At 38.3% G+C, this 13,080-nt stretch overlaps 2 protein-coding genes and 1 long non-coding RNA gene across 6 annotated transcripts in view; all 3 read right to left on the reverse strand.

Moving 5' to 3' along the window:
* Positions 1-388: 388 nt before the first annotated feature.
* Arp10 (Actin-related protein 10) lies at positions 389-5,919 on the reverse strand. The gene is made up of 8 exons (XM_073077528.1): positions 5,697-5,919; positions 5,037-5,189; positions 4,625-4,733; positions 3,961-4,069; positions 2,684-2,827; positions 1,896-2,119; positions 1,306-1,433; positions 389-1,097 (listed from the first exon to the last, which is right to left on the reverse strand). Exons 1-8 carry the CDS (start codon positions 5,771-5,773, stop codon positions 875-877), a joined length of 1,167 nt encoding a protein of 388 aa, XP_072933629.1. The 5' UTR covers positions 5,774-5,919; the 3' UTR covers positions 389-874.
* Positions 5,920-6,743: 824 nt separating this feature from the next.
* Positions 6,744-7,678, reverse strand: LOC140745234 (uncharacterized). The gene is made up of 2 exons (XR_012102637.1): positions 7,543-7,678; positions 6,744-7,370 (listed from the first exon to the last, which is right to left on the reverse strand). It is a non-coding gene; the product is annotated as an uncharacterized LOC140745234 (long non-coding RNA).
* Positions 7,679-9,069: 1,391 nt separating this feature from the next.
* LOC140745590 (uncharacterized) overlaps positions 9,070-13,080 on the reverse strand; it is a 40,958-nt gene continuing 36,947 nt past the window's right edge. For 3 of the 4 annotated variants that reach the window (XM_073077529.1, XM_073077531.1, XM_073077530.1), the window contains exons 4-7: positions 12,310-12,561; positions 11,926-12,116; positions 11,366-11,438; positions 9,070-10,269 (exon numbers count right to left, since the gene is read on the reverse strand). In XM_073077529.1, coding sequence (XP_072933630.1) covers positions 10,030-10,269; positions 11,366-11,438; positions 11,926-12,116; positions 12,310-12,561 — 756 coding nt within the window. In that variant the 3' untranslated portion in view covers positions 9,070-10,029. The remainder of the gene's footprint in view (positions 10,270-11,365; positions 11,439-11,925; positions 12,117-12,309; positions 12,562-13,080) is intronic. The other variant, XM_073077532.1, reaches the window with a different exon arrangement.

Consider the following 13,080-nt stretch of genomic DNA (forward strand, 5'->3'; position numbering starts at 1 on the left):
CATTCTATATATCTTCCTGAAGTACTGTTTATTGTTCAGTGTGTACTGTTATATAATCTGCAATGTTTTTGTAAGAAATACTTTTCTCTTCAAAAAAAGTGCAACCCTCGTTAAGATTCACTTTGATGTTTTTTTTTCGTACGTGGGTTGTTATTAGAATCTTCCAAATGAAGCGGGTTCATGTTAAAAAATAAAGAGTAAAATATTGCATTCTATGACAGATTATTGTTACGGAACATATTATTTTTAAATCTAATTGGTTGAGTTTTCACAGCAAAACATCTTATTGGAGATTTCTACATTAAACATAAACAAAATAAATAAGTATTTTTATGAAAGTCTGAGGAACAGATGTTTATAATTAAAGGATAAAAATATTAATAAAATGCTCAAGAAAAAATAAAAGTTTATTTGTTACTTATAAACATGTTACTATAGTCTTTGCTTATAAATGCTTATAAAATAATTCAATATAAACTTAATGGTGAATTATGAAGTGATAAAATACTATGCTATGCTATGCTGCCGCTCCTTAAAATTGCTGCTGATAAGCTGAATATTTTTAGTATTTAATACGTTATTGGTGTTACCACCAAAAAAAGGATTAATAAATATGGATTAATACAACATGCATAAATGAAGATTTCTCGCAAGATTTACAAACTTGCCTCATACACTTGACCCAATGTATGTTTGGTGATTTTAATATTAAACCGTTGTTATTTACAAACTTGAGATCCATCCAACGAAAAAAGGTAAACGCAGGCGCATACGCCTGCTTATGTTGTTATTAGGTTCTTATAAATGTATAGGCGTTATAGGCTAGGCGTTGGAAGTTTCAGCGGCTGTTCTGGGGTGATGTGGCCGGGTGTGGTCAGAGCGCGGGCTGCAGCTGCGTCCAGTGCGGGTGGTCGCGCGGCGTGTTGTGCAGCAGGCAGTCCCAGTCGCGCAGGCGCACGGCGCGGGCGTACTGCTCGCGCGGCAGGGCGCGGCCGCCGCCGTCCGCCGCGCCGCACAGCGCGCCGCCCAGCCACGCCGCGCACGACGCCGCCGCGGGCGCGCGGTGGAACTTGAACGTGCGAACCTGCAGCCGCGAGCTGGAACACACGCGGTGCGTTCATATATGCATGTCAACACGCACTCACCAAGACATATATACACACACTGCCCCAACAGTTTCAGTTCGGAGCTTCTATATACAAGGTGTTTAGGAAACTTGAATAACGTGATTCAGAATCGTGGCACGCTCTCTTGATAAATTGTGGCAACACAAAATATTTTAGTAAGAATAGTATTGCAACTAACTTGTACGGCGGCTGGGTGACGAGGTACCGCAGCTCGTGCGCCAGGCGCGCCTGCAGGCCCGGCATGGCCGCCGTGCCGCCCGTCACCAGGATGTTCTCCGCCAGCGCACGACGTGTGTCGATTGGACACTGGAATATGGTATTATATTACTTTTGTTATCTAACTAGTAGTAGTTAGTACATTTTTAATTGTGATAAAAACTTGAAATTATTTTTTACTGATTATTTGAATTGATCTAGTCTTTGGAATATTGTACATGTAATTGCAGTGTGTGTTTTTATAACATCTGTTTTTTTTTACAATTTGCACAACAAAGAAACACTTTTGACGATTCCAGCCTATTCGAATGTAAGTTTGCAATTTTTGGAATGGATGTAAATGTACAGCTGTTTTATAAATGTAGAGATGCACTCGCATCACCACTTGGTGAGTGGCAATGAAGGTAAGTATCATGTTTGCAATCTTTTTAAATTAAAAAGACATGACAAAGCAATAAAATTTGCATTCACATAGACAACAGGGATAGCATGCAAAGAAGACTAATCCTACTGTTAAAACAGTAAAGTTGGCAAGAGTGTTGTGTTTTGTACCTGCATGATGCACTGCAGCACGATGTCGGGCAGCGAGGCGAGCTCGTTGTCGCGCGCGAACAGCACCTCGGCCGTGCGCGCGCGCGTGCGCCCCGACACGCGCAGCGCGCCCGCCGCCAGCGGGTAGCGCGCCTCGCGAGCCTCCCCGCCGTCGCCCGTGACGTCACCCTCCTCGGCCGGCCACTGCAGCGCGCGCTCGCGGGACGCCACGAAGCATAGACGCACTGCTCACATTAATAATGTACTATTATTTTATTATTATTATTTTATGCATACAAATTATTATATTACGCAAATTAATGTACAGTGATGTTTATTATTGTTAGTTGCTTTTTAAGTAAGAGTAGTAATAAGGTGATGACATGTGATGTCTTATCAGGATTTTTCTTAATAATGTGGGACTAACAATATTAATTAGAATGATTATTTTAAACAAATATTATTAAAAAAAAATATTTTTTTTTTAAAACTACATAATTATACTGGTCTTTTAGAAATGATAATTACTTTTGCAAAGTGCAACTTTAGGTGGTTTTATTTCTCCCTAATAACAGCAGTGTTAGGTGCTGCTGTGTTCCGTTTTGAAGGGTGTGGTAAGGGATACATACTTTTTCGAGGCGTTCCAGCTTAGTCCTCAGGGGTAGCGACGCATGTGGCCGACCTCAGGTAGGAATATCTAATCCTACCTAGGGTTGATTACGCATGTCCATGGGCGGCAGGAGCCATTTACCATCAGGTGGATTGCATGCTCGTCTGCTACTCCTATATTATAAAAAATGTGGCTATACCTTTGATGTCCTCGAGCACGTCGTCACTGAGCTGCGTGTCGGGCCCGTTGTCCAGGCGCAGTCGTCGCGCCAGCTCCGCGCTGAGCGCGCGCGCCGCCAGCGGCTGCGCCTGCATCGCGTGCAGCACCGGGCAGCCGTGCACCACTGACACACACACACGCTGTTCATAATCCATCTATCCAATGTTTTTTCTTTTTTTTTGTTTTCTAGCGGGAAAGCTTCAAAGGGCTTCAAAGCTTCAGAGTTCGCGTAAAACTGCTAGTCCACTCTGAATATAGAAATGAATCGCGTCGCCATAGCAAATTGTATGACTATACCTGCTCGCAACAACTTCAGAGCAGACTACCAGTTTGGCGCGAACTATACCCATCGATGTGAGAGCGTGGCCGAGTTTTGTGGGATATTACCACACTAACAAGTGGCTGTCCTTAACGCTTGACGGAGAACTCCGGGATCTGCGATGGAACATAACCGAATTCCTTTTTTTTAGTAGATTCTTACGAGACGCAGGGAATACCGTAGCCCTACCCTAGTCCCGGGACTACAGGAACAATCCAATGTTTTTCCTAACAAATGTTCGACGCTTGAAATTTCCTGCTTACATGAATCTTTGAGATCATATTATATTTATGAACTTGCGATGATTTAAAAAAACGAAACAATAACAAATTAATAGCAATAAAATATAATTATTATTTTAATGTAATACGACGTTAACGTATAATAGTTACAAGCCGGAAATAATGCCTACAAACCACAAATTCTTATATTGAACATACATCATGTAGCCACAACATTGCTTCTGTAGGTACAGAGGTATCAATTTACAGACAAAACTACTGGTGTATTTATAAATAACCTCAGAATACTTACATATTTTTATATATCTTAATGTAAAACAAAACAATTACTTGGTACCGATGGATTACGTACCGTACCGTGGATTGGAGAAAACAGAGATGGAAGATGAATTCATTCCTTTATAGGTATAAGTAGCGAAATTCAAAAAGGTTATAATTCTTCTGCTTTGAGTTTTAAAATCATTCTTATATTTAAAAACGTCGTTAGATTTGCTGCCACCAAAAAGTGCTAACTGGGGTCAGGCGCTCCCTCCATTTCCGACATGGTAAGCCTATATTACTTCTTCACATATTTGTGTATTGTATTATTATTTAGATCTTTTTATAATAATTATAATAGGTTCTTCCAAAGGTTTTGTAAAATATTGATATTATTTTAGGACAAGATGTTGGATTTAAAATGTAAATAGTGTGTACCTGCGACGACCTCAGCCTCGAGCGCGCCGAGCGCCACGACGAGCACGACGGGCGCGCCCAGCGTCAGCGCGCACAGCCGCGGCCGGTCCGCCCACATCACGCCCGACACCTGCACGCACACATATCAGTGACACGCCGCCCCACATTTCCCAACTCCATGGTATGCAGCCTCACATACTGCCGCCCTTCGCGGAGGCAGTTCGAGCTCCCACTCTTACCACCCGCGACCCCAGAAGCCCCCTTTTAATCGTCTCTTACGACAGGCAGAGTATACATTAGTCCTATTCTGGTCCCAGAACTACAGGGACAGTCCAATAGACACTCCTACCCAACCCAACTTGGGCACTCTAAACAAAAACAAATAATGGGTCATGCAAATCTGTATTTTATTACTCTTGTCTTTGCCTGATGGGCTACCACTGAAAACTGTCAGAAACATACCTTACACCTTGATTATGAAACAGCGACATTGTATCCTTAAGTTTCTAAACTTTTATGATGAACTTTTTATAGGTAGTCAACTCATTTACATGACAATTACTAATCTGTATAGATTTCAGTGACAATAATTGCATATAAAGAAATTTGTCAGTCAATTAACTAACTTTTGAATAGTTTTACATTATACACTTTACAGATAATATTTTACTGAATACAAACATACCTCATAATGAGTGAAGAGAACTTTAGCGAGTGTTTCCCGAAACAATGTGGGTGTGAGGAGAGACTCCACCACTACCACCTTGCGCTCCTTTGGATTCACCAAAACATGTCTGAAACAGATTCAAGTTAACTCTTATTCATCACAGCATCTAATCTGCTCATTAACTGGCCTTGATTTACAAAGGAATCTTATAGGTATAACTATGATCATGCTATTTGAGATACGTTTTATATGAAGCAACAAAAGAATCTATATATAATTATGTTAATTTATAAAATACGAAAATAAATATGGAGCTCTACTTTTTTATTTTCTAAAACTATAGTAAAATCTTTATAATAAACACGATTTTAGTACAAATCAATATTTTATAAATAGGACAATAATAATAAACATGATAAATATGTTTTACCTAAAGTACAGCAAATGCAGCATATGAACCAAATTGTCATACAGCTCCTCGGGAGTGTCATAGTCATGTACCCTCTTAAATCTCTTCTCTGTTGTGCACCAGTACTCCGACTTGATGATGCATCTCGGAGCCGCCTCACCCGTGAACCCAAACCTGGTGGTAAATTGCAGTGCTTCTATTGTAAGTCACAAATAATTAGGCAGAATCAGGGTCATAGTCATATCACATGTTGCAAATTCAAATTATTAAATTGGAAAGTCTTTGTGTGTTCATTTAATAAGTAAGTTTCATTTATTTCTGTTTTGATTTTCATCATCATCATAATCAGGAAGGAACCATAGAATTTATTTCTATTTCTATATAGTGTATAGGGATAAGAAACACTAGCATAAGTAAGGATGTCTAAACAACAGACAGTTATACAAATATAAACAGAAGAAGCAAGAGATTTCATTCACATACTGTTTATTTAACATGTGAATGACTCACGCACATTACCATAGGTCCGAAAAGAATATTGGACCTTCATAAAGTTTAATTGCTATTTGAATGAATACAACTCGGAATAAAAACACAAGCCTGTTGTTTTGTATCGAGCCAAGTTTTACTGTTCTGATTTTAGTAAATATTGTTGTTTTTAAGTAATCATGTTCTACTTACTTGGTATAATCGGTGCCGAGATCCAAAACTACGGCCTGTTTCTCCTGTATTAGAGCTATTCCTTCGTATAGCGCCATTATCGAGCCGTGTTATATAGGAATCTAATATTTTATAATATCATTGCAAACAAATATTACGATAACTATTAATTTTTTAAATAGTTTTAATCTATATTGCACTGGAAAAACTGTACTAGTACATTCGTACAAGAACTTCATTCAAGTCAAGATTGTCAGTGGGACAGTGACATTTCAAGTTGTCATTGACGTTGACAGGTGGGCACCGATAATAATTGGCTACTTGACACTTTTTGGGAAACTGTTTTAATGAATTCATATACGTAGTAAATGCCTTTCATTGATTATTTATTCGAAAAAAAGGCTATTTATTAATAAAAAAACATATTTTTATTACGGTAAACGGAACGTTACGCCAAAACAGGCGGTCAAGTGTCATTTCGTAGCGTGACGTCAACACATTGAAAATATAGAAATAAACTTCGACGCTACACATACTTCAGGAATTATTTAATCTTGGGAATTATTTAACTTTTATTAGTACAATTGCAAGAATGTCAAATTACAAGGCGTGTGCAGTGACGATGTGTACAAGTACGATCGCTAAATATCCTAACAAATTTGCTTATACAAGTTCCTAGACCCAAATCTCATAAACCTTAAAGAACTTGCAGATTCTTATATGTTTAAATCCTCTGTTTGCAAGCAATGACATTTTATACTATTTATGTAAGAGAAGTATTAATGAGAAAAAGGAATAAATTTAGTAACTCTCGAGTGATTCGTCAATTCCAAATCATTGGAACGGGACGTAATCAAAACAAAACAGCAAGTGGAAGCATTCATATATTTAATATAATATATAGATGTCTATGATAAGAATAGAATTATAAGACGTCTATGAGAATTCTATTTTAAGGGCCCATTCTGTAATTATTAGGACACAATTAAAATATTTCATGACTGTGGTATTATTGCTTGTGCATGTGCACTGATTAACTTACAGGACTGTATAATTAAAAATACATGATTTGCTAATATTAGTCTTTTATTTGTTTATTTGGTTTATATGGTTCTAATGAGTACACACAGTAGAACTTTTGTATATATTTATCGTCATATGTTACAGTTACAATAATTACTACAGATCACCTCAAAGCATTCTGAAGCTGTTATTTCCTTCGTTTATATTGAAGCTCTTGCTAAGCTGAATTTGTGTGCTGCTTGCGTTAATGCTTTTCTTAATTCCAAAAATTATTTTCTGTAACCACTGAATATATTTTTTTATCACTGTCATTTTCATAATTAAATCTGTAGTCCAATAACAGCAACTGCATGGTAGTTTTCCTTCCTTCATCTTTTTGGGTAGTTTATGCAAGTAAAGAACTACTGTTTATACACTTTCGAAACTTTTGGTTCCTCACTTCTTCTACAACTCCACATTAAAAATGCTACTGCATGTTTGCAGCATCCTTGGGAGGCAGGACAGTAATCCCATATAATACTTTCCTTTTCATATACAATCATAGACACAGTGCATGACATTTGATGTACCTTGTGTTCAGGACAACTTTTACTTTTCATGAAACACAAGCTTGCCTTCTTCTTAAACTGCACATACCCTATAGCGTCGTCACTATAATGCTGTCGCGAGGACCTGAAATTATAAATATAACCAATAAATAATATTAAAGAAGTTCACATAACAATATAAGTATAGTTTAAAAATGCTTGATAATCAATTTAACATAACCTTTCTTCTATCGGAAGTCGGCTAAGAAATGTTTTAACTGTCCGAAATGATTAAATGTAAAGAATATTTTACTTACGTTATTTATTTGTGATTTCCATAGGTTATTTCGCGGAAGGTTTTGTATTCATTTTTATTTATTGCATTGTATATCTTCTTTAAGCAGATACACGCTATCAACTTTAATATAGTGTGGATTTATATCTGTTCACAACATAAATTCAACCAACCAGCAAACGATATAATTATTATTTGTCTTGTTTATTATGCGTGTGGTGACGTCACATGACATTTCAAGCAGCACCGTCCCCGTTTTGGAATTTACAACCCACAGATAAAAAATCGAAAATTTCTTTTTAGAAATAAAAATACTTATAGTGTATTAAAAATTAAACTAAATATTGCATAATTTATGTTTACTTATAAGCTATCATATCGATCATATTATTTCATATTTTATTGTTATTAGTGTCAAGTACCCAATTATAGTATTGTCCGTGGCTTCATGGGATTTTGGATTCTTTCCGATTCATTTAATTTGCTTTAACTATTATTCTATCGAAGGAAAAATAATGTTTGTATACCAAACAAGCTAGGAATACATAGTCAAAACTACCTATAATTAATTTGATTATAATCTACCCTTCGATAATCTACCATGAAAAAAGAAATATGACTAAATCAAACTTTGCGGAATGTCAGTAAAGTAAAAGGAAAACATGTAAATAGCTTGGAAAAATATATTCTTATATTTTTGGTATTCTACTTTAATATTTTTGTATTTGTAAAATATTTTTTTTTAACTTAGGTATATAAAGTTTACTATAATAGGTGAGAAATACTTATAATTATTGTTTTCTCAAAAATTACTCATTTATTCATATTCAAACATTCGTCTATTCATTTCTAACTATTGCTTAAATATTTATTTATAGAGCATATTCATATTATTATTGTTTTAGATTCTACCTATCCTACGGTTTATTTTGGATCTACCACTACTAATATGCGATTATCTCGTAAAACATTGGAGATACAAAGAGCTATAGTGAGCTCAGCCAAAGTACCCAGTTTGAGAGGTGTAAGTAAGGTTCCTCCAGAAGCATGTTCCCCTCGTGTGTGTGCCACCAGTGTGTTGTCCCCCGCCCGAGCAAAGGTAGCGTCCTCTCGACGACGTTGTGTTGTGGGTTGTGTTGTTAAATTGTTGGACTCTTTTCTCATCCATTATTTGTAGTGATGTGTGAATAAATACTTTGTAATTAAAAATCTTCTTTCATTTTGTGACAAAAAATAGTAATGCAATCAATAGGTGCTATTGAAAAGAAATTAAACGATATGAAGTAGACGACAAAATATGTAGTTGCCAATCTTCGGTTATGGAAAAAAATATAAGACTGTATATTTGCTACACAAGACTGCTAATTAATGAGATAGGTAAATACTAAATAAGTATTCCATTTTCAACCAGGTGGTTAGAAATGGAATACCAGGTGGTGATATAGGTGTATGTGAAGGTGCAATGTTGAACTAAACCTTATTCATCGCTACTCCAAGTGGTGGTGTGAACGTATAATTGTATGAGGGCATTAAAATAAAACACACAAAGTAACTTACTAATCCTTTTTTATTTTACACAATTTCCGCTATAATACATATTTACAAACGTAAAAACGAATCGAAATGTCACATTATAAAAAAAAGCTTGAGCAGAGCGGCGCCGCCGCCTCCGGACTTACCTAGCTAGTCTAGCTACCCTACGCTGGAGGCCCGCGGCCCACTCCCCACTTAAGTGCACACAAAAGCACATTTACACACAACTCATTCCTAGACAACAAAACGATAGATGCGAGGGTAGCTGTAGAAAATAGAGCAATAGACGAGTCCCCTGACTTCCCTAAAAATAAATAAATTCTTGTAACTATAATAGGATTCTCATTGTACTAAGTTTGTATTTCAAAAAACATATAACTGCTATTTCAGCCCTTTCATCTTCCTCTCTACTCTATGTTCACCTATCGTTTTATATGCATTTAATAAAGGTACCTAATTTATATATTTATCGAGTTCATCGTTCTTCAAATCAAATTTAATTACGTACATCATTTTCTCTTTGCTATAAGTTAATAATACGTAAATAAATTTGACGAAGAATGTGATGCGAACAACGTGCCTGTCGCAATTAATTTTCGTTATCACAAAGCACTAAAGCACTGCGTACTACATATACCTATACTTATAAATTAAAATAGTTCACTGATATATAACTGGTTTAGTATTGCGACGTGCAAGTTTAGAATAACCTCGTGCTTCACATTCATTAAGAGAGCACTAAAACAAAGGTATTTAAGTCGACCCTGGCGCGGTCTTTCAAAATGTTTCGTGTTCAGTCAAGTAATGAGAGTGTTGGCCGCGTGACGTGGCGGCCGGCGGCGGGCTCCGGTCGCGGCTCGGGTCGATTGCGCCGTAAAAAGGAACCAATAATAGTTTTTAGGAACCAAATCGACGCGAGCCCGGGTCGGAGCCCGCGCCGGTCGCAGCCCCCGATATTGTTCTAAACGCGAGCGCATTAAATGATGGAGGTGATTAGTCGCGCCTTGAAGTTGACTATCCTCTCGGAGGTCTGCGCGATACGCAGGATCAGGTCCTGGATGAGGTTGGCGATGCCTCGGTTGGCTATGATGAACAGTCTGGTGATGGGTCCGGGAACTCCTTCGGTCAAGTTGTCACCCTTCGCGGCACCGGCGTCGTCGCCTTCATGTGCACCGCCGGCGTCGCCCGACGAGCCGGAAGAAGACCCAGCAACCAGCTGAAAAACATAATTAGCAATTTTACTAAACTAAGTACTCATAAAATATGTAAAGAAAACCTCTGGTTAAAAATATGTATCTACAAAGTTTCGAATGTACTAATATAAATTAAATTTATTTTATAGTAAAACTTACACCAGTCTAAAACAAACCTTGTGATTACATTCATTCACTGTATTATTGTAATTGATAGATACAGCAGATACAAAAAATTAAATTATAATTCAACGATTATAAAGATTCTCCTATGTGGTAATACTCGTACTTACCGTGAAATTTAAAACAATTGCTAGAAATTATAAATAGTGTGAATTTTCATGGGTTAAAATGTTAACATGATCTACTAATGTGCGAAGAACATATTAGAGGCATCTACGTGACATGCATAGAAGATTAGAAGAAAAGCAGAAGTAGGCGAAATAGAAGTTTAATGTTATGTACTTGTATAATGTTAAAGAATCTAGACGTGTACACTACGACAACACGAACGCTCAACAACTAGACAGCATGAACCAGCGACGCGACGGCTGCATCAGCTCCTGCGACAAATCTACGAGCCTAAAGTACTGTAGCGCTACGTATGTGCATTATACTTGTGGGTCGTTGGGGTCCAGGGTGGCGGTGTGCGAGGCGGTGAGCCCCACGTTGAGCGAGTCCGTGCCCGCGAACAGCCGGAACGCGGAGCCCGCCGCGCGAGCCATCGCCTCCGCCGGACGCTGCAACATCACTACCTCACTCGCACCACACTTTGCACAACTCCTTGTCCATCCATTTTTTCCATGTGTCTCCTTTCCCACTTCTAATCTCAACCGGATATAGCTTGCTTGAAGTATCACAAACTTGCTGATTCTTGATCAACCTCGTTATAGATAATTTACTACCTAACCGTTTCGATAATGATTTATAATGGTAAAGATTGATAGTGTTTTTAAGAGGTGTAGGAATTGAAGTATGTAATTATGTTCGAGAATGAAAAAATGATATAGGACAGTTCATTTTAAGCAAAGAAATGATACACGTGAAAATGTTGATAGAAGATTGTTAGAAGAAAGAGTGAAAGATGATTTTTTTTAGGTGTTAGCCTAAAATACGCACCCTGACGATGTCGAATAAGAAGTTACCGGATCCACCGCCGGAGGATCCTCCTGAACCTCCGAAGCTCAGGAATCTGGAAGTTATTTGGATTTACTACATCAGACTGCAATGCAAATTGTGGAATTAGCGCCACATATTTGATTCAATATTGTTCATGTTTTTACGAAATCACATCGTGCGAACTGAAAAGCAACGCAAAAAGAAACGCCGCTCTCGCTTTCAATGTATTGTTCGCATTTTGCAGTGTCGCAAATGCGATATTGTCGATTATGTCCGCATGAGATTGGAAACAAGTAGGTATCTGTTCGGAATTACATTTTAATTTTTCAGTTAAAATAATAATGCCAAATAATTTAAATCAGCGTTATGTTATAAAATGTATCTTTGTGTTGTGGTTTGAATATTGAACAACTATTGCAGTTGTCAAGTGATTTTGTAACGTTGAGTTGTGTTTATTTATTTCGCAAAGAAAAATAAGTAAATGTATTTCCAAAATAATTAAATCATTTTCATTCGTTTAGTCGACTTCAACCTGTAACAAATGGCACGTAATTGTTTACCTCTTGTTTCTGTTCTCCTCGCTGTCGTCAGCGTCGTCGAGGGTGATCTCGTCGATGGAGGCGGAGTTGGTCTGAGCGGCGGCCTGCTGGTCGTCGCTGGGCGCCGCTTGACCGTCTCCGAAAGCCACTCGGACCTCAGCCTGTTGGGACTCCGCTCCAGAGAGAAGTTGGTTCTCTTCGGCGATCGCGTTCTGAAAGATGTAAAGGTGATCAGTGTCGAGGTAACGGCACGAGTTTCGTGAAAATGAAATGGTCGGTGGCGATGCGATGAAGTGATTCAGGGCGACGATGACGTGACGATGACGATGAAGACGCGCGGTCTGCGCGCGTCCGCTCTGCCGCTCTCTGGCAGGCTGATAGTGCGCGATAAGGCGACGCTCATACCGGCAGGAAGAACAACGCCCTCCGGCGGCGCGCGGGCGCGGCGGTGGCGGCGCTCGGCTCCGCCGTGGAGCTGGTGGTGGGCTCACTCTCGTCCTCATCTTCGTCTTCGTCGTCGTCGTCGTCGTCCAACTCCACCGTACCACCACCGACGTTTTTTCCTTGATTCCGGTTCCCTAAGAAGGCTCGGAGGAACAGCGGACCAAAAGTCTTCAGAACCTGGCTGGTGATCTCTTGTACTATCTGTTCGACCGTCTAGAACATACACCACCCGGAGGGTACCGTAATGGCCACTCTAATAATATTATGATGTTTACACACCCTGCAAAAGAATTATCTACAATCAATCAGCTAGGTGCTTTAGCGTGGTATATTGGGATCTGATATGATCTGCTCAGTTCAATGTTATGATTACTAGCCCAAGCTATATTCAATTCTACTGCAAAAGACAAGCACATCAAAAGGATATTGCATTAATTGTTAAGATAATAATAAGTAATAATATCTATATAAAAGCCATCAGGACATACTACATATAAGTAATTTATCATTCATTTGATCGCGACAGTCTGTATTTAGGGGTTAAATAAGTAGTGTGTTCAATATACGTTACGTTTATAAGTTGTAAAATAAGTAGTAATAGACTATTAAGTGCAGTATCTATTACTAATTTGGTAAAAGCTTTACAAATTATTGATATTCAAAGAGTAGGTATATATTTTGGAGTGTTGGCGGTAAAAGCATTGGTATAACACGTTATAAGTAGTTACACTT

The sequence above is a fragment of the Epargyreus clarus genome, unplaced genomic scaffold (assembly GCF_041222505.1).
Source record: "Epargyreus clarus isolate Ecla_fem2 unplaced genomic scaffold, WU_Ecla_fem_2.2 ptg000010l, whole genome shotgun sequence".
Classification (NCBI taxonomy): Eukaryota; Metazoa; Arthropoda; class Insecta; order Lepidoptera; family Hesperiidae; genus Epargyreus; species Epargyreus clarus.